This window comes from Natrix helvetica, assembly GCF_964273705.1.
Source record: "Natrix helvetica genome assembly, chromosome: 2".
Lineage (NCBI taxonomy): Eukaryota > Metazoa > Chordata > Lepidosauria > Squamata > Natricidae > Natrix > Natrix helvetica.
This window is the reverse complement of record NC_138552.1, coordinates 279,516,435-279,542,470: the sequence shown is the minus strand read 5'-3', so window position 1 is coordinate 279,542,470 and position 26,036 is coordinate 279,516,435. Positions and strand designations below refer to the sequence as shown.

Genomic DNA, 26,036 nt, shown 5'->3' with positions numbered 1-26,036 from the left:
CTGGCTGGAAGTGGGGAAGCAGAGAGACAAAGAGGAGTGGGTAGTGGCCCTTTAACTCCATTTCATTTGAACTTTCCTGTGGCTGATGATTGGAGCTGCTGGCTGGAAGAGGGGAAGCAGAGAGACAAAGAGGAGTAAGTAGTGGCCCTTTAACTCCATTTCATTTGAACTTTCCTGTGGCTGGTGATTGGAGCTGCTGGCTGGAAGGGGGGAAAGCAGAGAGACAAAGAGGAGTAGGTAGTGGCCCTTTAACTCCATTTCATTTGAACTTTCCTGTGGCTGGTGATTGGAGCTGCTGGCTGGAAGGGGGGAAAGCAGAGAGACAAAGAGGAGTAGGTAGTGGCCCTTTAACTCCATGTCATTTGAACTTTCCTGTGGCTGGTGATTGGAGCTGCTGGCTGGAAGGGGGAAAGCAGAGAGACAAAGAGGAGTAGGTAGTGGCCCTTTAACTCCATTTCATTTGAACTTTCCTGTGGCTGGTGATTGGAGCTGCTGGCTGGAAGGGGGAAAGCAGAGAGACAAAGAGGAGTAGGTAGAATCATATGTCCATAAACCAAAATAGTAATAATATATTCTGGATTAGTGCACTTGAAATTGTGATTTTATTTTATTTCAAAATGACCAGTTTAGTTCAATGTAATAGCTGTCTAACACCTGTCTTTCACAGTACTCTTTTCAAATTTGGATACTGTCCCCTTTGTAAACAAATTACTAGTCTACATAGACAGATTACCTGTCTAGAATCTCTAATCTGTGCTCTCCAAGCAGAAATTAGGTGTCCAATTAGGCCATTCCACTCTATGGAGATGCCACGCTATCAGCCCCCCCTACCGCAAAGATCCTGCAGGAGAAGAGCAGTCTGGACAATGGTGGGATCTGGCAGGGTGAGAGCTGTGAACCATAAACACAAAGCTTTTGCTGTGACCCAGCATAACAGATATAGCGTCCTTGCTGACCCTAATGGGGGCACTAAAGAGACAGGTCAAGGTAGTTGTGATAATGATGACTCAAATAAGCAGGGGATCGTGGTCCAAAATGAAGAACTTACTTCAGAAAGGCAAAATGGGGAACGAGGTATCACACATCAGTCGCACAAGAAGAGCAAGGTATGCAAAAAAAGAAGTCACCTTCTGGTTGGTGATTCAATCATAAGGGATGTAAATTTAGGAAAGGATATGGAGGTTTAAAAGAGGTCAGATGTCTGCCAGGTGCTACTGCCAGCAGAGACAAGAGGCGTATTCTTAAGATAGTCAAGAATGCAAGTAAGGACTGTAATGTTGATGCTATTATACATCCTGGCACAAATGATCTGTCCCAAAAAGATGTACTTTCTGTGAAGAATGATTTCCAGAGCTTAGAGTATGAACTTAGTAGTATAGGTTGTAGGATTATCTTTTCAGAGGTTTTACTAGTATATAAGGAACAAAAAGGGAAGGGCCAGTGTGTGGCAGAATTTAATGTGTGGCTAAAGGAGTGATGTAAAAGGGAAGGCTTTGGTTTTATTAGTCATGATGTCTGCAGCTGGTCCAATGAAAAACTGTACAAAAGAGATGGTTTGCACCCATCCAAGAAAGGAACTGAGTTACTTGGCATTAAATTCACAGATTTTCTGGATAAACATTTAAACTGAACAACGGGGACAGAGAATTAATTGATACAGAACATTTCTGTCCCCAGCAATCTAAAATTCATAGGGTTATCAGTGCATGTAACACAGATGTTTGTACGGGTAAGATTATCACTCCCGCTGTCAAGCAAAACCAAGCATTTAGTAGTGAGTGCCATACCATGTGCATGAATCATACAAGTGGCAAGAAAATAGGGGCAATCAGGCATAACACAGGTTATGTAGACAGTAAACACAGGATCAATCAAAATGGACTCAAATGTCTATACACCAATGCACAGAGTATGAGGAATAAACAGGGCGAATTAGAAATTCAAGTAAAAGAGGGCAGATACGATATTGTTGCCATTACAGAAACTTGGTGGGATGAAACTGACAAATGGAACATACAGATAGAAGGATTTAAATTATTTAAAAGAAATAGACCAAATAAAAGAGGAGGTGGAGTTGCACTATATATAAGAAATAATTACCTCTCTACAGAAATAGAGCACAACAATGATGAGAACTATCTTGAATGCATTTGGGTCAATATTAAAGGTTGTGGGGGAAATGACATTGCCATAGGTCTTATACTACAGGCCACCCAACCAAGCAGAGGAAGCAGATGAACTTTTTGCTAGTCAGCTAACTAAGGTATGTAGGAAGCACACCACAATAGTAATGGGAGATTTTAACTACCCTGACATCAACTGGGAAACAAACTCTGCACCAAGTGGAAGATCCAACAGGTTCTTAACAAACCTAGCAGACAACTTTGTTTTCCAAAAAGTAGAGAAGGGAACAAGGGAATCAGCCATATTGGACTTAATTCTCACTAACAGAGAGGAAATGATAGAAGGTGTTGAAGCCATAGCAACCCTGGGGGCAAGTGATCATGCAATATTGGAATTCAACATTATGCAAACACAAGTAGTAGAACAAAGTGAAACTAGAGTCTTGGACTTTAAGAGAGCTAATTTCAATAAACTTAGAGAGAGCTTGGGAAAAATTCCATGGATGAGAATCCTCAAGGGGAAAACAATTCAAGAAGCTTGGGAAATTTTGAAAAATGAGATTACAAAAGCCCAGTCTAGCACAATACCAATGAAGAAGAAACATAACCGCTCCCAAAAGAAACCAGCATGGCTGCATAAAGAACTCTCTGACAAATTGAAAGACAAAAAAGATTTTAAAAGAAGTATAAAAAGTGGAAAGGGGGGGACATAACTAAGGCAGAATATCAGCAAATAGCCCGAGCCTGTAAAGATGAAGTGAGGAAAGCTAAGGCTCACAATGAAGAAAGGCTTGCCACAAAAGTAAAAAAAAACAAAAAAACCTTCTTCCAACATGTTAAAAACAAGAAAAGAGTTAAGGAAACAATTGGTCCATTGCTGGGAGAAAGTAGCAAGAAGGTGACAAGCAACAGGGAGAAAGCAGAACTATTTAACTCATGTTTTGCATCTGTCTTTACACAAAGGGATAAAACAGTCCAACCTATCAAAAACAGCACTACAAAAATCAGATTAGGAACACAAGTTGAAATAGGGAAGAAAATGGTAAGTGAGCACTTGTCTACCCTAGACGAGTTCAAATCACCAGGACTGGATGGATTACACCCCAGGGTTCTGAAGGAACTGGCAGACGAGATCTCAGAACCATTGAACTATATCTTTCAGAGATCCTGGAGCACCGGGGAATTATCAGAGGACTGGAAAAGAGCTGATGTGGTTCCCATCTTCAAAAAAGGGAAGAAAACAGATCCAGGAAACTATAAACCTATCAGCCTGACCTCAATATGAGGAAAGATTCTGGAAAAGATAATCAAGCAACGAATTAGCGAACACCTAGAAGCAAACAAAGTAATAGCCAAAAGCCAACATGGGTTGTCAAAAACAGATCATGCCAGACTAATCTTATTGCATTCTTTGACAAAGTGACAAAATTAGTGGACCAGAGGAATGCCGTCGATATAGTTTACTTGGACTTCAGTAAGGCATTTGATAAGGTAGACCATAACCTACTACTAGATAAAGTAGAAGAATGTGGGTTGGACAGCATCAACACCAGATGGATTCGTAACTGGCTGACCAACCGCACTCAACACGTAGTCCTCAATGGAACTGCATCTACATGGAGGAAAGTATGCAGTGGAGTACCCCAAGGCTCTGTTTTAGGCAGTACTCTTCAACATCTTCATCAATGATTTGGATGAGGGAATAAATGGGGAACTCATCAAATTTGCAGATGACACCAAGCTGGCAGGAATGGCCAACACTCCAGAAGATAGGCTTAAGATACAGAAGGATCTTGACAAACTTGAACATTGGGCACTATCTAATAAAATGAAATTCAATGGTGAAATGAGTAAGGTTCTACATTTAGGCAAGATAAATGCACAGGTACAGCATAGGTAGTACCTTGCTCAACAGTAGTAACTGTGAAAGGGATCTTGGAGTCCTAGTGGACAACCATTTAAATATGACCCAGCAGTGTGCAGCAGCTGCCAAAAAAGCCAACACAGTCCTAGGCTGCATCATCAGAGGGATAGAATCAAGATCACGTGAAGTGTTAATACCACTTTATAATGCTTTGGTAAGGCCACACTTGGAATACTGCATTCAGTTTTGGTCACCACGAAGTAGAAAAGAAGTGGAGACTCTAGAAAGAGTGCAGAGAAGAGCAACAAAGATGATTAGGGGACTGGAGACTAAAACATATGAAGAACGGTTGCAGGAACTGGGTATGTCTAGTTTAATAGAAAGAAGGACTAGGAGAGACATGATAGCAGTCTTCCAATATCTCAGGGGTTGCCACAAAAAAGAGGGAGTCAAACTATTCTCCAAGGCATCTGAAGGTAGAACAAGAAGCAATGGGTGGAAACTAATGAAGGAGAGAAGCAACTTAGAACTGAGGAGAAACTTCCTGACAGTTAGAAAAATTAATCAGTGGAACAGCTTGCAGGGGGTTGGACTAGAAGACCTCCCAGGTCCCTTCCAACTCTGCTATTGTATTGTATTGGTGGTGGAGGGAGTTATCAGATTCTGGGCCAAAGCTGGGATATTCTGCATTTTCCCAAGCTAGATATATATCGTGGTGGCCATTTCTTATGAAACTTATGACTTTTCAGTTTTGTACTCAAAATGGCAGGGACCTAAGCTTTCAATGTTCAACAATTATAGTAAGAATGGTGTCATGAACAGCAAAAGAGGTTTGGGACTTTGAGAGTCAAATTGCCCACCTCTTCCTGAAACTCCCTCCTATCAAGTCTCAAGGGAGGGGGGTTGGCTTCCTCTAGTCTGATCAAACTGCCAGATGTTCAGCTCCGCAGTGCAATTTCTCTGCTTCCAGATAACGTATGTGTAGGCAGGGCATGAGTTTCAAGGCAGAGCCTTGGATGTGATGCCAAAAAGAGAAGCGGCCTTCCAATGGCCTTGCAATCCAGACATCTTCTCTGTTTGCTTTTAAGGCATCCCTGAATATTAATTTTAATTTGTTAAGGTTTTACACGATCGGGCTGCATTTTCACCTACTTTTCAACCTAACTGCTCTTTTCAAATCTCTGTGGATGTGTCATATGTTGAATTATGCTATTTGGAAGAGACTGGAACGGTATGTGGCCCTGATGGCAAACCTATGACATGCGTGCAAAAGTGGCATGCAGAACCATCTCTCCGGGCATGAGAACCATCACCCGTTGCTCTTCCAGGTTCCGGTGTGCTGGCCAGCTGGTTTTCATGCGCAAGGAAGTGCCGGACACCAGAAGAGAAGCCGCCCAGTGCACATGCACGTGACGGGAAGATCATCATCCAGTTTCCAATGCGCACATGCTCACTGGCCACCTGGTCTTCCAGTATCTGGCGTGCATGCACATGCGAAGACCAACTGGCCAGTGCGCATGCCAGAAACCAGAAGATCATCTTCCCAGAGTACGCATGTGCATTGGACAGCTGTTCTACCAGTTTCCAGCACACGCATGCACGCTCCCATTTTGGCACTTGGTGCTGAAAAGGTTGTCCAACACTGGTATAAGGTCTCCTACTTGAGCAAAGGGTTGGACTAAAAGACCTTCAAGGTCCCTTGCAGCTATTCTATTAAATTTGACGGTTACATACGTAGCACTGTAACGCAAAGGTGTTTCCAAACGTATTTTGAAAAATGGAAAGATGGCATATGCCACTTAAACAAACGATTTTGGTTTTGCAGTTCTTAGAAGTCGGAAAACAATGGTGATTTAAAAAGTATGTATATCTTGTATTTCCCATCCTGGTCTGTATATTTAATTCTGTTCTTTGATGAGTTAGCCTTTCTTGAATGACGTAGACATGATAACTCTGGCCAATCCTGGTAATGAAGAATAACAGCTGCTTTAGACAAGCAGCAAAGGAATACTATTGTTTTCACAGCCTTCTTGTGATCTCATGGAGATATTTGGAAGCTGTGGCCCAGTACAGAAGAATGAATAAAATGGAACCTGGTTTTAATCTATATTTAATATTGCAGAATCATCTGCATCCAAAAATCTTGTTAAATTTAACAAGATGTTTTGAGCAGGTAGGTTGTAGAATAGCTTTTCTCAGCTATAGCTCTGGTTATGATTCCTATGAATAAATACTGTGGGCGTGGCTTGGTGGGCGTGGCATGGCATGGCTTGGTGGGCGTGGCAGGGGAAGGCTACTGTAAAATCTCCATTCCCTCCCCACTCCAGGGGAAGGTTACTGCAAAATCCCCATTCCCTCCCGATCAGCTGGGACCCGGGAGGCAGAGAATAGATGGGGGCGGGGCCAGCCAGAGGTGGTATTTGCTGGTTCTCCAAACTACTCAAAATTTCCGCTACCGGTTCTCCAGAACTGGTCAGAACCTGCTGAATACCACCTCTGGTCCCAGGGTCATGCAATCTTTATTTACAGCAGGGGTGTCCAAACTTGGGAACTTTAAGACTTGTGGACTTCAACTCCCAGAATTCCCCAGCCAGCATGGCTGGCTGGGGAATTCTGGGAGTTGAAGTCCACAAGTCTTAAAGTTCCCAAGTTTGGACACCCCTGATTTACAGCCTCCCCAGCCAAGCAAAGTCAGTGGGGGAAACTGGATTCATTCAACAATCACATGATTCACAGCGGACTGATTCGCTTAACAACTGTGGCAAAACAGTTCGTAAAAATAGCAACTCACTCAACTAACCTTTGCTTAGCCACAGAAATTCTGGTCCCCAATTGTGGTCCCAAGTGGAGAGTTACATGTAATTGAGTCAATATTTTATCAGGTGCCTATATAGGTTATGAAATTACAATCAGATGCTACCTTTTGGGGGCTATTTTGGGAAGTTATTACTGCAATATTTTCTCTGCAATCATGGCAAATTCTTGGGAAACCCTAGTAGAAAAAGTGGAACGCATGCAGTGAGAAATCTTTCGGACCTATTGGGACCTTTGATAATGAAACTCATAAATATTTAATTCTTGGGAAAAATTCTTCTTTAAGAATTGGTGTTGTACTCTATTACAAGTTTGGGTGGAAGTGGACATGACTTTAAATCAAGTGTTATGTCATGGCTGCTTTCAGGATTTTAACCAATTTCAAACGGAATTTAGTCTTTACAAGAAAGCTTCAATTTCAGCAGGTGGCAATGTATCATGGAGAACACGTTTTTGGTTACCTCAGGCCTCTTACCTTTCTGTGACAAAACTACAACATAAAACATCTCTATCAAAATATCGTAAGGATATTTTTAAGGTTCCCCTCGCACATATGTGCTAGTCGTTCCTGACTCTAAGGGGCGGTGCTCATCTCCATTTCAAAGCCGAAGAGCCAGCAGTGTCCAAAGACGTCTCCGTGGTCATGTGGCCGGCATGGCTAAATGCCGAAGGTGCACGGAACATTTTTAAAGTAGATATTTCTGGGATATTTCAAACAAGGACTAAAGCATTTCAATAAAACTTCATCAATGATTCATGTAGTTAACAATACTAAAATGATATCAACGGACCCAAGCTTAAAGATGGTTCTTGAAAATTAAACTTAATTTATAAATTAAAATTCTATCTAGGATGTACTGAACTCCCCAGATAAGATATCTAAGGTGGACTTTTTATATTGAGAAAAAGGACTCACTGATCCATACGATATGGTCATATTTATTTATATCTTGCCTTTATTATTTTTATAATGGCATAGAACATATCTAATACTCTTTCCTCCTCCTTTCCCCCTTCACCTATGAGGTGAGTTGGGTTGAGAGTGGGTGACTGGCCCAAAGTCATCCAGCCAGCTTTCATTATTTAATTAATTGTTTTAATTAATTAATTAATTGGAGAATAGCTTGACTCCCTCTTCTTTGTGGCCAATATCTCAGGGGTTGCCACAAAGAAGAGGGAGTCAAGCTATTCTCCAAGGCACCTGAGGACAGAACAAGAAGCAATGGGTGGAAACTAATCAAGGAGAGAAGCAACTTAGAACTGAGGAGAAACTTCCTGACAGTGAGAACAATTAATCAGTGGAACAGAAGTTGCCTCCAGAAGTTGTGAATGCCCCAACACTGGAAGTCTTTAAGAAGATGTTGGATAGCCATTTGTCTGAAACGGTATAGGGTTTCCTGCCTAGGCAGGGGGTTGGACTAGAAGGCCTCCAAGGTCCCTTCCAACTCTACTATTGTATTGTATTGTATTGTATTATCAAAGGCGGGACTAGAACTCATAGTCTCCATGTTTCTAGCCTGGGGCCTTAACCACTAGACCAGGGTTTGACCTGCCCTAGACTATCCTGGTTCTCTAGTGGGTTTTTGGGTGGTACTTTGTTGATGTATACAGGGAGTCCTTGATTTATGACAATTGGGACCAAAATTTCCGTTGCTTAGCAAAGTGGTTGTTAATAAGTTTTTATAACCTTTTTTTGCCAGAATTAAGTGAATCACTGCAGTTGTTAAGTGAATCATGCAGTCATTAAGTGAATCTGGCTTCTCCCATTGTCCTTGCTTGTTGGAAGCCAGCGGGAAGTCAAATGGCCATCAAATGACCACATCATGCTCCAACTGTTGTAAATACATGCCAGTCGCAAAGTGACTGAATTTTGATCATGTGACCATGGGGATGGGGCAACAGTTGTTAAGCGTGAAGATTGGTGAATGATGGCTAAATGAATAGTTTAGGAGTATCTATAGCAGCAGATTAATGGGAAAACCTTTAAATGAAGATGGTAATGTAATTTTAAACTATACACTATCGCTTTCGAATCTGCCTTCCAGAAATTATGACTATTGAATCTCCACGATGGCTAAAAGAATAATGTTGAGAAATAATAATAATATTGAGATTATTCCAGATGTAAAGAAACGGTTGTTGGAAATGTGTGATCTGTTTTGGGAAAGGGAGTATTTTCTACTGCTGCAAAAAACCAGAATGCAGATACGACGTCATGCGGTATTGTGGCTGAGATTTTGTGACATTTTTCAATAATATTTGGTACTGTAATTATATTACAGTAGTGCATTTATTAGACAACTGGAACTATTGATAAAGCTAAAATACAAGGTAGATTTTCTTTCGTTTTTTTCCTTTCTTGTTTTGTATTTTTAGTTGGCTTGGGGTTGTCACTTTTCTGATCTTTGGTTTTGTGTTTTTTTTGTTTACAGATGTTTTTGCGAATTGTGTTAGTATGTACACATAATACATTAGAAACATTAAAAAAATGAAAATAAAAAAATATCTTCGCATATAAAATAAATCCAACTGATTTAACATCTGAACGTGTTGGCGTTCCAAATATTGCACGCCAAAGTTCCTATGAAGATCATTAGACAGCGTGCGGCCTCAGATATCTGAATTAGACTGCAAAACTCCACAAAATATTTAAGCCATGGAATTACAATGTAAGCCAGCCGGTTGAAGAAATGTTTGCTGCTTTTGAGTTGAGCCTCTCCCAAGGAAGACAACCTAGACATAACTGTGTTTGTATAAAAGATATTTACTTCAATTATCACACCTAGGGTGCTAGTGAATAATAATAATAATTATAATAATAATACATCATGTGAGTTTCGTACAGTGATATTGCTTCTCCATATCATATAGGGACTGTTGTACAGTGCTGAGAACATACATTGGCTAACCTGCTCTGTCACTGCCAGCCATATAAATCTTTTCTCTCTTTTTTTAAATAAACTTTTGAATAAGAAATAAAATGTTACAAAAGAGGAAATCACAGCAACACAACAGGGCAGCTTCTCTCAAAGCTACGTGTACAAAAAAAAAATGAAAGGAAGAAAGAAAAGAAAAGAAAGAAAGAAGAGGCTTTTTTTTTGGTCAATTGGGTCTTTGTGAGGGTATTTCATTAAAATTGGTGATTCGGAATATAAGAAACGAGCTTCTAAAAACACCTAAGACTTAGTGCGTTACAGGAAAAAAATAATATATATATCTATTTATATATTTATATATATATTTATAAAATACTGCTAAAAATGTTGGACACCACAAGTACACGGGGATAAAATGGAGCTTATCAATATTTTTTTTTTAAAAAGAAAATATTCTCAGGAAAAAAAATACACCTTTTTTTTTGTGTTTCGAGTTCATTTTTTTTTTTTTTGTGCTGTGTTAGTAGTCAGGGCAAGTCCAAAGATTAGCCCAGTAAAATGGCAAGTAGTTATTGCACAAATGCAAAAAAATAATAATAATAAAATAAAAAAAAATACAAATAAAATAAAAACAAAAACAAATTCTTCAGAGCATAACTAAATGGCAAAATCTTAGGCACCGCCCTCCCCCAAAATCAATAGGGTTGGAATATGCAAGACCTTCTAGCTGGATTGTGGGTCTATGTATCTGCATGTCAAAAAGGAAAAAAAAAAAGAGCAAGGCTGCCATTTACTTTGGAGTTAAAAGTCCAAATTTGCAGGTATGACATTCCTTAAGAGGTTTGTTCAGATTACGCAGTGCCTGATTTTTTGGAGGGGCGGTCGGGGACGACTGGGGCGGACGGGAAGATCAGCAGAAAACGGCTTTTAAAATTGGAAATGCATAGACTATTCAGAGAGAAATTTAAAAAAAAAAACTTTCACAATAAAATCTTTCTTTTGTAAAAAAAAAGCTTCTTTCCTCCACCCCTCATTGTTTTCTCCAGGTTCCAACTGCCTGACAGGATGTGGATGATGGGTGACAAGTTGGGCTCGTTTTCCTGTTGGAAAAATGGAGCACCAACATGCCAGAAATGGATGCCTCCGCCAGGGCCATTGGCCCCAAAGACCATTTTACTTCTCACTTCCAGGGCCCTGCCACGTCCCCTCTCAGAGCATGGCGGCACCTGACACATTAAGATGTGTCACCTAAATGGAACTTTTATTGTTTGCTTTTTTAAAAAAAAAAAAAACAAGGACTTTTCAACTTTTTTCTATTTTTTTCCGTAAGCTGCTGCCTCTCTTCAGAACAGGTACTCCTCGACTTACGACCACGGTTGAGCCCAAAATTTCTCTTGCTCAGTGACACATTGGCTAAGTGACTTGTGACCCGCTTTATGACTTTTTCTGCCACAGTTGTTAAGCGAATTGGAGCAGTGGCTGAGTGAATCTGGCTTCCCCACTGACTTTGCTTGTCAGAAGGTTGGAAAAAGTGATCCACATACATCCCTGCCCCCCCTCCCCCCCGAGTCACTGCAACCGTCACACATATGAGTCAGTTGCCAAGCATCCGAATTTTGATCACGCGGATGCTGCAATGGTTGTTAAGTGTGAAAAATGATTATAAGTCACTTTTGCTGTTGTAACTTCAGTCACTAAACGAACTGTTGTAAGTTGAGGACTACCTGTATTACCCTCACGCAGAAGAATTCCACACTGTACCGTTCCTTTTCTCCATATACTGGTAAACAATTCAATCTCTTTTCCTTCCTAAAAGTTCTCACCTTCCCCACACACATCGCTGTTAAGTGCGCAAAGAACCTTGATGGCCAGCTAATCATTAGGCAGAGTGGTGTACATAACACCATCAAAGGATAAAACATGAAGCTACCACGGTGAGAAGACAGACATACAAATGGTTGCTTTGAGATCTATATTATTTCTGAGTTATTTTTGCTTCTAAGGCAAACCTTTTCGGCACCGAGTGCCCAAACTGGAATGTACATGCATGTGCGGGCACTGGAGCGCCAGAAATCTGAAGACCAGCTGGTCGGTGCGCGCATACCTGTTTTTTGGGCATTTTGGGGGCTGTTTCAGGCTGTTTTTCAAGCCATTTTTGCCCCTCCCCCAAAACAGCCCAAAAACTGGCCTGTTTTTTGGCTGTTTTGGGGGCCATTTTCAGGTGCCCACAAAGACCAGCGCCGGAAACCAGAGGAGCCACTGGTGACGGCGTGCAAGCCCACAGAGAGGGCTCTGTGTGCCACCTCTGGCAATGTGCCATAGATTTGCTATCATGGCTCCAAGGTTTAAATCCTGCTACCCCCTCTCACTGTCCCTTTCCAAAAGATAATTTACTAACAAATCCCAAAACAGATTGAGGTAAAGTCACTCAATGAATGCTGATAACGTACTGTAGTCTGGGTCCATGCTGCCAGGCAACCTCATGGCTAGTATCATAGGGATTTTCAAAAGTCATGCAAAAAAAGACAACTTGCAAACAGAGGCTTAAGAGCAATCTTGGTAGAGGAAAGCCGTCTTTCAGAGGGAATTATTATTATTATTATTTGCAATCCTAATACGTTTTGGGAAAGGGAAAAAAATGCCTGTTCATGGATTCACTCCCTAGGCTCAAGGAGGCTGAGAGCCCTTCAAACATGTCATAATTCTGCCTTGGATTCTCATGCATCCGTCCTCCCACTTTTTCTATCCTTTGAAACTCTTCAGCTCAAAATATCTTTAATTTTTTTTTGTTTTTAAAAAATACATATTTACAAACAACCCAGATATACAAGAGTCTAAGGGTCCTGACTGAAGCTCATGTCCGCAGTGCATTTGCGATTTATGCAGACGAATGTAGTCGGAAGAGAGCGTCCGCAGACAGTCTGCAGCCAAGACTCTTGGGGGCAAAAGAACAACTATATTAAGGGCCATTTATGCTTCACCATAAACACACGCTTGAGAGACAGTTGAATAAAAATCAAATCCCTTGTAAGTGCTAAATGGGACAGGAAAGGCGAGGCATTTGTTCTGTTTGAAGAAGTCCCAGTTAAACTGGAATGAGCTTCTCCTGAGTGCTCCAATTTGAAAGACCCAGGAATGCTTTGGTAGACAAGAGGCTATTCTCTGGATGTGGATGATGATTAGGTTGCTGCCATGGTGTTTATCTAGCAACACTATTGCATAATTATCAGGAAAAGGAATTCTGCAATGCGCAGTGTACAATGCGTACCCCAAAGTGTCTGTGTGAGTGGAGGAGGGCTAGCAAATTATAATTTGACCACCATCACTCTAAGTGCCTCTCTTGTTTATTGATTGGAGCTCTGTGAAGAGCGGCTAGTCTAGAAGCGAAAGAGAATGGATAAAGATGATTTAGGGAGTGGAAATGAAGTTAGGATGGGCAAGTAGGCAAGCAGAAAACCCTTCCGGTTTTGTCAAGAACGTCTACAAAAAGTTTTCTGAAAGTATGGAACAGAATGAAACTTGAGGAAGATGCGGCAAGCTGAAGGGACAAAAGGAGAAGAGTATAAGAGACAAAGTTTGCGACAATTGTGAAGCCAAACTCCTTGCCTCAGAAGTGGGCATGTGCCATGACCCATGTGGTTTTTTCTAAATTATAAAGGTCCACATTGCACTCTGATGGACATAAATGCACAATGCCTGGGAAGAAAGTCTAAAGCAAAGACCCATGTTATGAGCGCATCGTTTTCTCCCAAGGAAACCAATGCTAAGTGGTTGTGGCACGATTCTTCCTTTGGCCACCATGTGCCAAACAACAGATGGTTTACACTTTAGTATGCCCAGAATTAACAGTGATCCTCCCTTACTTTTGAAGAACAAGGGAACAAGCTCATTCAATTAACATTTATTCATTTTATAAGCAATTCTATCATTTAAAGTTCTGCAAGTAGGAAAACAAGGGTTGCTGATTCCAGCTCAGCTCGCCTAGAGTTACACAGAGGAAGTAGGAGGTATCTTGGATCTAATGCTCAAATTAGCTAAAGCAAACCTTTGATCTCTGGAAATCACAGATTCTTTCCTTTTGGGAGAAAAAGGGATGAACTAGGCACCTGGTTCCATTACTGTAATTTTTTACAAGCAGTAAAAGGATAGATGATCGATTTGAGGATAACAGGGCCCCATCAAAAGCTTTTGGGACTCCAATCTCCATCAAGCCCAAAGAACATGACTCAATAGATGCAATGCTCAATGACGATGGGCAGTGAGGTACAATAACATCCCAAAAAGTTTCAATTAATATTCCTGCAGTTTTTCTATTGATTATCTAGTGTGTCTGATCACCAACAAGTTGTAACTGTAATTAGAACTGTCTAGAATATCTTTCTGGTTGAAGACTACGGGTGTTCAGCAGAGCAACAAGCTGCTAACGTAAGAGAGGCTGGTGTAGGAAAGCAGCAAGACAATCTCACAAAAACATGTGGCTATTTCAAGGGATTGCAGAGTTGTCCTGTGTTATGCCTGGAATACAGTTCTGCTTTTGAATTCAAGAGCTGCGCAGTCAAAAAGAATATTAAAGATCATCATTGTTGAACATGGTTCCCCCCCCCAAGGATAAAGGAAGAGTAGTATAATTTCTTTTAATTTAGTCAATATATTAATTTATTACTTAGCACAAGGTATTAGTTTATCACATTCTGCCTATGTTCAGTGCATTTGGGGGGCCTTTTTAAAAAAAGATTCCAGAACACTTTTGAGGTCTACTAGGCTGACTGAGGGCTGAAAAATCAATGCTTTGCTAGATGGTCTGATCACAAGCTTTTCAAATGAACAATTTTGTAGTCCTAAGGTTGATATTGCTGTCTTATTCATGTTGACTTCTTAGTTAGCCCTTCTGATTTTAATGGGGCTTACTCTTGGATAAGTGACACAGCATTGGTACCCTTTAGGTCCCCTTATTCAGTGTCTCACCCTGGACAACCAGGGTGTGTGTGTCTATATCCACCTTCTAAATGGAACTGCAGTTGGAATTAAACCAAGACAAATCATATATCTTTACAGCAGAGCAAGGCCAATAAAGGAAAGATGTCATGCAAACAAGTAACGTACAAAAATCATCTATGATGCAAACAAAACAACCGAAAATAAATTGCTGTATTAAGACACCCACCCCTAGTCTTTTTATATTTGTGTCATCATAAACCAAAACTATTTCCACTGGATTGAAAATCAAGCTACTGATAATGAAGCTAATTTGCATCCTATTTACAGAGAGGCTTCCCGATGTTGTAGATACCATTATCCCCCACCCCCCACCCCAAAGAAAATGAGGCCACAGACAGTCTATGTTGAAGATCTTATTTTCCCTGGACCTTCCCTGCATTTTACCCGGGAATTGTCTCAGGAAGCTTTTTGTCATTAAAAAAAAGTGGGTGAGATTTTTCACTCTGCTTTACTTCAGAAGATTGTTCCACGCATCTTTTTTTAAAAAAATAAAATAAAACAACAAGGAGATTAGTGATGGATGCACTATAAAGCAGCAGAAAACAGGAAACTGTGAAAAAAGAAGAGAGAAAAACTAATAGCAGAAGTTAAAGAGTTACATTATTCTGCTAGTATAGCAGATAGAGGTAGTCCAAGGAAGCAGTCTGCTCCCTGATGGGGACAATTGCTACAATCCAGCCCTGTCAGATATTCAGAGCACCTGAGCGTGGGCAGCCTCTCAAATCCTGAAGCCCCTAGAACTTATGCTGCGATGATCCGTCCTGATGCTTAGAATTTTGGGAATTGTAGTCCTCGTGCACCATGCAACTGCTGCAGGAATGCCAAGTTGAAAAATGCTGACATGGGAGTATTCAATAAAGCCTAATGGACCGGCGGGCTCAGTTCACAGTCTGAGAAAGTGAGGAGGAAGAAAAAGAATAGCATCTATCTATGAATGCCTACACTTCAGTAATGCAGGGGTTGTAACAGATTTCACTCCCTTGCTTGTTGGAGATTGCTTCTATAAACATTCTCACTTGGATTTTTGTATTTATAGTGCTCTGTTATACAATACAGAATATCTGTTTTGTTAATGGAAGACACCTTTCTACATGGTTCCAACTCAATATGGTTGGCTTTGCTACCTGGGATTGGACTGACATTGATTCTAGTGTAAAAGATATTACTGTAAACCAGGAGTGCTCAACCTTGGCAATTTTAAGACTGTTGGACTTCAAGCACGCTGGGAACTCTGGGAGTTGAAGTCCACAAGACTTAAAGTTGCAACTTTAGACACCCTTGCTGGAGACTAGCACACTGCCATTAATGGATATTTTGTCCGGTCAGTAGGGAGATTGGATCTTGGGGTATAAAAGCCATCCTTGGGTATTTTATTGCTATCTATATTCACTTTTCACTATGCTAACACCATTATAATGGAAAATAACACACACGCTCTTCAGTAGAAAGAAAAACCCTTTTGACAAGTTATATTTATCTTATGTTTCCTTGCTTGAAACTATGGTATCTGCAAGTCTAAATGCACACTTTAAAAAGCCTGGCCCAACTTAGAATCCTTCAGATTTTGGGTTACAATTCTCATACCTGGGAGTGTACAATTGAGGAAGGCAGATTCAGACAAAAACAAGCATTGCATGCACAGTGGTACCTTGGTGCTCAACTGTTTGAAATTCAGCAAATTTGATACTCAAATGTATTTTGATGCGAACATTTTGTCCCGATACTCATTGTTGGCTTGGTACTCAATGTACAAGCTAGAACCTGTTGGTGTCGGCTGCCTTGTGACTCACTATATTATTCCTTATGGGAAAAATCTGTTTGGTACTCATCATTTTTGGTACTCATCGCACCTCCCAGAAGCAATTAATGATGAGCATCGAGGTACCACTGTATGTGTGGAAATCCCATTTTGAAAAAAAAAGATGCCTCCATGGCAGGGGTGGGCTGCTGGGGGATTGCAAGGATTCAGGAGAACCTCTAGCTAAGATTCTGTGCAGTTTGGAGGACCCCCTAATCTTACTCCAGGCTGGCTCCGCCTGGCCCACCCTATCCAGGAGTCCCCATACGGCCCATTTTAGATGCAGGTAAGTGCAGAGCGAGCACGGAGGCTTGGGGAGGGTGAAAAATGGGCTTACCCCAGCATTCCCAGCCTCCAGAGCCTGGGGAGGCCGTTTTCGCCCTACTGGAGACTTGAGAAAACCCTCTGGAGCCTGGGGGGGGGGGAAACACCCCCACCATGGTTCAGGAGGCCGACTAGGCCACACCTACCATGGCCACGCCCACCCAGCAACTGGGCAGAGAACCCCTTGCTTAAAGTTTTGAAGCCCACCCATGCTCCTTGGCAATGTTTCATAAAGAACCTGAACACAAACAGTCCAATCCTGAATGAATCTGGCCCCTATTTGGCCACACACTCAGAACTGACTCTAGATTGTAATCTAACAGTACTCATTGCCCACAGCAGGAGCCATTTTTTTTTTTAATTGAACTTCAAGAATTTCTGCAAGGATCTCAGCAAATTAACTGTTCAAAGTCTCTATTTTCAGCAGAATTAGCTATCTGGGAACCAAACAGAGTGTCTGTATAATTTTGCTAACTTTTTGATGGTGGTCTCTTCACCTAGTTGAATTAACACTAAACATTTGCCTTCAAATGTCCTTTCACAAAAGTAGGATTTATTGGTTCACTTGGTTACTTTTAAAAGCCTGTACAAAAAGTATCAGGAAATGGAACTTGGGAATCTCCTTGAAAACACAGCAGTAGCCAACTACAATTTTCTAAGGCATGCTGACTTTCACCAAAAGGTTGTACATGAAGGCTTCACTAGATCTTTAAGACTCATCTCTCTGATTTTGGAAATGACTAGTACATAAGGAAAGCAAAAAACTCATTTTAAACAACCTTCTCCAAAATGGCATTTTCTAGATATGTTGGAATTGCAGTTATCTGTCCTCCCTACACTTGGAAGACGGCAAGTTTGGGAAAATGCTGATCTTGAGTAGCCGAGGCACTTCAACTATGGTATCTGAATTTCTGTTCTAACCAATGTCCTAGAACTGTTTTTTTTAAAAATGTGGCTTTCTCAGTTCTTATTTGGAGCTGCATATTTAAGGATTTATTTTAAACTATTCTTACATCCAAACACATCACAATGCTTAAAATAACAGTGCTCTGCTACCTGTCAAAACCACAAATTATTGCTTTATTTTAATTGGCAGCATTTCTACATACTGAAATAGCAAACTGAAATGTAATATCCGTAGTTTCTTTTGTAAAGGTTCTTTAGCTTGGAATACAATGGCACCACTGGCTTTTCAGTCACAGAGTAGAAAAGCACACTTAACTGAACATTTGGTACTAAGGCTCCCCCATACACGGACTACAAAAATCCAGATGATTTCTAGGTGGCAGCAGAGATACAAAAGTTCTTATTTTCTGTAGCCACCCAACTCAACCAAGTGATTTTAAACTGCTTTTGTTGGTTGTCTGGAGATTTTGCAGCCAGGTTTAATAATCATAGCTTGTAAGTGAGAATTCCCAACTGAATTCAATTGATTTGAATAATTCTGTACAAATATGACTCCAGCTTTCCAACACTATCCTTCTAGTTCTCCATAATCAAAATATAAGCCTATACCTGCCCAACATTTGCCATAAAGTGTGTTTTACAGAATTAATTCCATTTTGGAGGGTTGCATAACACACAGAACTATAAATAAAATCCATGGAGTGTTTTCATACAATATGCTGGAGCAAAATGTGGTTGGCAAGTATTGTGAAAGCAAAGTCATTGTACGTAATTGTTCTCCTCTGCTAAGCTTAATGATTGAAAGAACAAGCTGAAGTGTCTCCTTATGAGTCAGTAAGTCAGTTTGGCCTCTCAAGACTGCCAGCTAATTTCCTTCCCTCTTCAGATAAATTGCATTTATGTCAACTACTTTCTGGCACCAGAGAGTATAGGAAGAACTCAAATTATCCCCAAAGGGGCTGATGTTCCTGTGACAATTTAATTGTAAGTTCAATTCAATGCATCTTGTAATTTTCCTATTTCAAATAAACTCTTAAGAAATCCAAAGCTCCTGTTATTGCCTCTACTCAAGGCTGGCTGAATGCTGCATTACAATAATCCCAACTCAGAGGGAAACAGAGCAATATGGAAGTAAAAGAGTTACTTTCCACAGTACCTATCTCGGTGACAGTGTTGAGGGGAAGGTTGCTCAGTCATTCCCCTTGTTGCTCGAAGGCTGAAATTAGCTGACAAAAAGTCTCTTTGGAACAGAAAAGCTGTGGCTACTCCAACTGGTGTCTGCTCTGCCCCTTGTAGGCCAAGTGAAAGGTGAACCATCTATTCACAACTGACTGAAACCCTGTGGCTAAACTGGGCTTCAAAAGAGGGCTGTGAAATTAATATAAATCTCTAGTGGAAACCAGATGAGCAAAGCTCATGAGCTGCAGTCTCCACATTATCTATGGCAGAAATACAACTGCATGTCAGCCATGGAATGGCGGACAGCATGCTGCTGAGGACTCTGGGTATTTTCTGGGACAGAGGATTGGTTTCAGCTGGGGTGCTAGGCAGGGTTACAGCTTTCCCTGAATGGAGTGTATTCTGCAGGATAGGTAGAGGGCATGGCTGCTTTTTCAAGGAAAACTGACTAGCGTTCCAGATATTCTCATCAAGAGTCCTCGGTAAAAGAAGCGTTTTCTGGACAAATCTATAAAAAAAAACCTATTTCTTAAGTGTCTGGAAAAACCCCTATTTCTTGAGTGTCTGGAAGATAGATGGATACACACCAAGAGTCTTCAAAAATACAGAAAGAGATTGCACATTACGCCATGCCGTGGACTGTTTCAAAATGGTTTACTTAATCAACCACCATTGGCTGGGTCTGCACAAAATAAGACGGGAAAAACAACAATCCTGTCCCAACTAACCAATCAACATCATAACTTAACTCGTGAACCAGGGGGCAGAAAGTCTAGTTAGAAATGCAGTCAATCCTATCCACTAGTTTGAGAAGTGTTGTATATATGTGGAAGGGAGGAGTGATTTAAGTTGCAAGCGGACTAAAGTGTCAATCCTCACCAGTGGACAGTGGACCAAATGGGCAGTGAGACTACAGTGGGCAACAGAGCAGGCACCTAAGCACAAATCCTTCCTCAATGGCTAACAAGAGAAGATTGAGAAGGGTCTGGATGATTGCTTTAAGTAGAGTAAATCTTCAGCCAATAATTTTAACTGGGTGATGTACTTCTACAATTTAAGGGACAGAGTCAGAAAATATACATTTACAGAATGTTGCTTCCTTCTTAATTATAGTTCTCTTGTGCAAGGCATCAAATAGCCTAAAACCATCCAAACTTCAAGAAGTATTAGGACTACAACTCACAGTCACTGCCAATCAATAGCTGAAGAACATCAGGATCAGAAGATAAATCTTTTCAGAGATACACAAAGGAAATTCTCTCAAACGGCATCCTCCTCCAAAATCTCCTGAACCTCAGTCAGAAAACACAGCATCAGGCAAGCTACCAAAACTGGTCATTAACTCAGTATGGCAGAAATCTCCAACAGAGCTAAATCTACCCATAGGAAGTAGTGTTCTATTATGCTAGGCCAAGATGGTAGTCAAACCAGGAAGACCAACACTAGGATAACTAATAGCATCCTTGATTATTATAAATGGATTTTTGAGAAATGTTGGCCACCCAGGTTCTCTCAATTACAATCTCTCTTTTCAAACAGAAATGATCAAGAGAGCCCAAATATGATTAAAGTGCCAAATTAATTAAATCTCCAGAAACTTCCTGAATTGAATGTGCAGTTAAGGGCAGAGCAGTACCACCTTTCCTTGTATCTAGCTGGCTTAAACTCTCTGACCATTATTGGTTGCAATAAGCCAAAAGTTCTTCAGCAGGCTTTTCCCTTGGGGAAGAATGAATCAATACCACTTTGCTTTGGCAGGAGGCATTGCCCAACTTGAAAAGTGGGGGTCAATCTGAATTTGTAAATTTCTTTGCTAAAATCCAAGTATATCCGGATGGGAAAGCACATGAAAGACAGGAGAATATTATTTTTTTCCCCAAGGCACTTAAATATTGCTTATTAGGGCAAATGGCAGAACCCCAAGTGCTGGGCTGCCCTGTGTCACATTAGTGATATCTCTCCATGCGTTATGGAGAAGAGGCACCCAGGATGTTGATAGAATGAAACTGAGGGACAAGGGAGGTCTTAACTTCAATGGCTAACTGGACTGAACACATTGGAAAGTATTTAAGAGGAAGAGAAATAAACCAGAACTGGGATATTGCTCTGTTGCCTAAAGAAAAATGCAGACACTGGAAGGCTAAAAAACAAACCCTGTGCTTGCCTGGAAGCTAAAACCTAATGGAAGTGAAACAACGCAAGTGTTTTTTAAAATCTTGTCAGAGAATGAAGAGCTGCTTCCGGTTTTGCAAAGGAAGTGGGGATTTCTCATTGTATGTGGAAGGCAGGCCTTTTGTTTGAAGCCGTGTCACATGCTGTAACTGTCCATGGGTGGCAGCTCTCATAAGCATTCTAAAGTCAATTTTCTAGAAAGATCCTGCCCAAGCCAAAAAGAAATGCCCTCAGCAGCAGACCTTAAGATCTCAAGGAGCTCTAAAACAGTGTTTCTCAAGCTTGGCCACTTGCAGATGTGTAGACTTCAACTCCCATAATTCCCCAGCCAATATGCTGAATGGAGAATTCTGGGAGCTGAAGTCCACATACTTTCAAGTTGCCAAGCTCTAGAAAAGCTATTCTAAAGGGAAAGTGTGGCTGTCCCATTATTGATTCTCAGGCCAGACTCTGTCCCTAATTTTGCTTATACTGTATATGTGCAGATTTGCACCTTCAAGTCAGAATGCTCTTTGTGCATCTTAAAGATAACATTTCATATCCCCCAAACTATAAGAAATTATAAAATGAAGAGGAAAAAAAGTGGGAAAAGCAAACCTGCCTTCCAGCCTCCTAGAGCTTTGTTCTGGACCATGAAAAGGCATTTTTGTTGTTGTTGCTGTTGTTAAAGCTACTGAACTCTTAATTTTGTGAAGACTTGAATTAAGTGCTGCTGTTGCATATTGAAGACATGATAAAAACCTAATTTCTGTTTGTTTTTTTAAATAAAGAAAAAGAATACACAGGGAAGGTGATTTCACATTTTACAGTACTGTCCCCTCCCCAAAACAGACTTAGTGACCAATTAATACAACTACATTGAGGTGTAATATTGGGAATATATCTTTTAAAGTCAGAATGTCTTTTCCCCATCCCCTCCCACAATATCATAAAGTAAATATTAATTAGAACATAAGTCATGAATGCACCATTAAAGTGTCATCAAAAGACGTTGACCTAAGCAGTTTTCCATGATACACAATACAGCCCTCCAAAAAAAATATCTGTCAATAATATACAGTTTGACAACTACATCTTGTAAATTAAACCCAATACTGCCGGCAGTCTATCCCTCTAAAGAATATTTGCCCCTTTTGTCCTTTCCTAGTAATCAGATAATAAAATACAGCACCTATAAATAAGCCAAAAATAATAATAATTATATCCATGTATGTGTGTGTATGTGTATGTGTGTCTGTGTGTATGTATATATATATATATATATATATATATATATATATATATATATATATATATATATATATATATATATATATATATATATATATATATATATATATATGCACACACACACACATTCATATTCATACATACACACCAAAATCATCTATTGTTAGTTTTAAAGATATGGCAATAAAGGAATCTAAACCAGCGAATCTGTAGAAGCCATAACTGATAAAACAGCTTATTGAAAAAAGGTGGCAGTAATGCACTCTAAGTGTGCACAAGTACGTAAGAAAATACCAACGTATAAAATTTCACACATGCACACACACATACGCGCACTCATTTCTCCATACACTCCTATGCTCGCGCATATACACATAGACAACAGGAGGAGCTAGAGACAATTTGGAAAATCGATTCTGTACTTTGATCGGCCCTGCGGCTGTCATAAAATAACAGGAAAAGCTGAATTATTTTGGGAGAGGAGAACAGTTCCTGTCGTGTGCTTTGGTTAGCCATTCTGCGGTTTGAGGCTGTGATAATCGAGGGTTATGTACTCTTCTTCTGGGCCCCACTCCCTTTTGGTAACCAGTATATGCCATGGGGCCATGGGTAATCATTTAGGGGTGCTTAACCATACTCCAAAGAGGCTGAAAAGGTTGCCCTTATTTTCTGGAGTAGGTGAGACCAGAATAGCACAATGGCTGATTGCTAAGCCCCAGATCGTACTAAAATAATGGGCCCCAGTAAAATTGTCCTACAAACTATTGCCCGGTATGAATGATGGAAACTCATCTTGTTGGGTAAGGCTTCTCACTGTACCACCACACTCTTTTTGAAACTGATGCCAGGGTCATCTTTCTTGCCAACCAACCGTTCTCCGTAAAAAAAAAAACCCAAAACCACACACTGCATTTTGTGTAGCATATTACCATTATGCCACCCGCCTGATTGCCTGGTGTGTGTTAAGGAGTGTTTCCAGGTGTCCATGTAATTTTATTTATTTTCTTTCAAAAAGCTGGTGTGTTTTTTTTTCCTTACATGGGTTAATGATTAATGCGGCATGTGCAATCAGGTGGTGTTGAGGACTAGTAACTTATATGGACGTGTTGGCAAGGCTGGCATAATTCAATTGAATCTGAACCGATCAAGTACATCCCTCTTCCAAGCTGTCTCCCACACCTCCCAGAATGAGGTCTGATCCGCGTGCTTTGTGGTTAGAGGTTAAAAAGCAGATTATAAAATACCTAGATTTCGGAATTTTTCTTTTCTTTTTTTTTCCTGTCCTGATTTGGCCTAAAATGGAGTGTATTAAACAAATTCCAGCCAACAAAGAGACTAGAATCAGTTAAAGCTATGAAACAATGTGCACTACAAGTCAATTTTCTATTCCACTTTACAAGAAAAACACTGAAGTCAGCTACCACAAATTAAGATGTTTTCCTGATGTGTCTTTTTTTTTTTGTCTGTTTAAAAAATACATGGAGTAAATGTGTTTCTTTTTTAAACCCCAAGTTTCAAACAATACTCTTTCTTGAAAATATTTAGGAATTCAAACTAGTGTGTTTAGAGTCAGGTTGACTGTGCAATCTCTTAGTGGCAACTGAAGAGCTACAAAACAACTTTTTATTTTAATCTCAAAAAATCTCCCCTCCCATCTTTTTGTTTTCCTGGTTAAAGAAGATAATAGTGTATTATTATCGCTCTGTTTAGCCATTAGATGGCTGATAAAAAGCCCCCCTTTTAAATATGTGGGTTTAATTTTTTTTTCTTGTTTGTATATATATTTTTGTTTTAAAGCCCACACCAAAGAGGAGGGCAGAAGGCAAAAGCTGTATGAGTTTTTTTTTCTTCCCCAGAAACTGTGGAAATCACTTTAGGGCAATTAATAGAAACACTTCAGGGTACAAAAAGCTGGACAAGTTTCAGTTTTCTTCCTTGAAAACACAAACATAAAACTGGGCTTAAAACACTCCTTTTTGTTCTCTATATGCACCTTGGCCTATGGCATTTTTTGCCCCGTGGCCTGCAGGGCGGTAAGTGCGGGACACAATAGAAACCAACAGAGGTCCAAGTTTTAACTTCCCCAGCTCTGTGGAGCTGGGTGAGCTTAATCTCAAAACTCCCATTCAACGGGCTCCTCTCGACTCGCAGCTTTCTCCAAACGGTGGATTATACTGTTCAAATTTGCTGCCTTCTTTTTCCTCAAAGTGTTGTCCCGTGTGTTCTTGGCGCATGCCGCCTCAGAAAAGCTGAACAAGCTCTTGAGTGAGTTGGATTTCTGAGAGCTGGTGATGGCCAGCGTGGAACTGGTACTTGGCACAATGGGCACTTTCTCCACACTTTCTCCCCTGGGCTTGCAGGAGCTCTGCCCTGCAAGGACTGAGGTAGAGGCATCCTCTTCTGGAGCACAGTTGGGCCTGGCCTCCAGAGTTTCTCCTGAATGTTGAGAGCTCAATGGAGAACCCTGACGTGGTGCTTTGAGCCTTCCCTCGTCATCTGTGTCTTCCAAGCTCTCCATTCCCAACTGGAATGTCTCCGCTTTCTCCGAAGATCCGGCGTCTCGCAGTGCCTCTTCCCCTGCTTCGAAAGCTGACGCTGCTTGCCCTCCCTGAGACTTCATGGTTGCATTGCTGTACTCCTCTGCTTCCAGGCCGCCTTGTTTTGTATCCGATGGGCCTTCCGTGTCCACCCCATCACAACTGTCTCCTTCGGAGCTGTGAACTGCCCGGTTGCTTCTAGCTGAAGGAGAGTCACTCAACCCAGCCTGGCTCTGGCCTCCAGCTTGGATTTCTTCAATAAACAGCTCCCGACGAATACGTGACCTAGAAGAAACATTGCAAGAAAGGAGTGTCACCACTGGTTGCAGCTGAGATGATAACGGTAGTTGTGCCTGGCACTTCCTCCAAGGACATCACATGGGTGAATTGGGGATGATTCTATCATTCATTACAGGGCAGGGGTGTCAAACTCAACACTGGATCTGAATCATGGGGTGCTTAGATCTGGCCCACGGGGAAACAGCAAAACTCCGGCCCACTGTGCCCCTGCCAGCGAAAACAGAGCTCGGGGGGGGCTACACACGGCTCTCCTGAGCTCTGTTTTTGGCCACGATGGTGTCATGCAGCCCTTTGTTAGCAAAAATTGAACTCAGAGGGGAGGGGGGCTCCATTTTTGCTGCAGGAGGCTGTCCCGGACAAAAATGGAGCTCACTAGGACCACTCGCAGCCCCCCCAGGGCTTAATGGAAGGACAATTAAGTATAGGTTAAAATATATAAAATATGGACACATATAAAACGTCTAAGATGATGAACAAAGTGAGATGTGTACTGCTTGTTATTCTATGTAGTAGATTAATGGAATTGTAATGAACATTGAACAGTAAGGATTGTTATTTAAAGACAATCCTTGGGTAAGCTAAGTTAAGATATGGGAAATTGAAGAGGTAACATGAAATATACTTACAATGGGAAACTATTGAGATTATAAAGACAGAACTACAAATTTGGGGCATGTAAGGATGCATAACTATATAAATATAATGATGAGAATAGCTGGGAATCGTAACCAGGTCTACATCTTGGCCAAAAAATAGGCTTGGGGTGGTGGTGGTTTAAAAATACAATTATTATATACTTTTCTTCTTTTAAAAAAAGGGGGAGGAAGATATATATTAAAATCAAATATGTACATTGAAAAGGAATTATAAATACCATCAACATAAAATGGAGCTTGCTCAGAGGCTGAAATACAC

General features: G+C 40.8%; 1 protein-coding gene across 6 annotated transcripts in view; it reads right to left on the bottom strand.

Moving 5' to 3' along the window:
- Nucleotides 1-26,036, bottom strand: part of CUX1 (cut like homeobox 1) — a 376,350-nt gene that overhangs the window by 24,801 nt on the left and 325,513 nt on the right. For 4 of the 6 annotated variants that reach the window (XM_081940389.1, XM_081940391.1, XM_081940392.1 and 1 more), the window contains one exon: nt 10,964-25,106. The exons of 1 other annotated variant lie outside the window; for it this stretch is intronic. In XM_081940389.1, coding sequence (XP_081796515.1) covers nt 24,398-25,106 — 709 coding nt within the window. In that variant the 3' untranslated portion in view covers nt 10,964-24,397. Of the gene's footprint in view, nt 1-10,963; nt 25,107-26,036 lie in introns of those variants that run through there. One more of the 6 variants, XR_014174281.1, reaches the window with a different exon arrangement.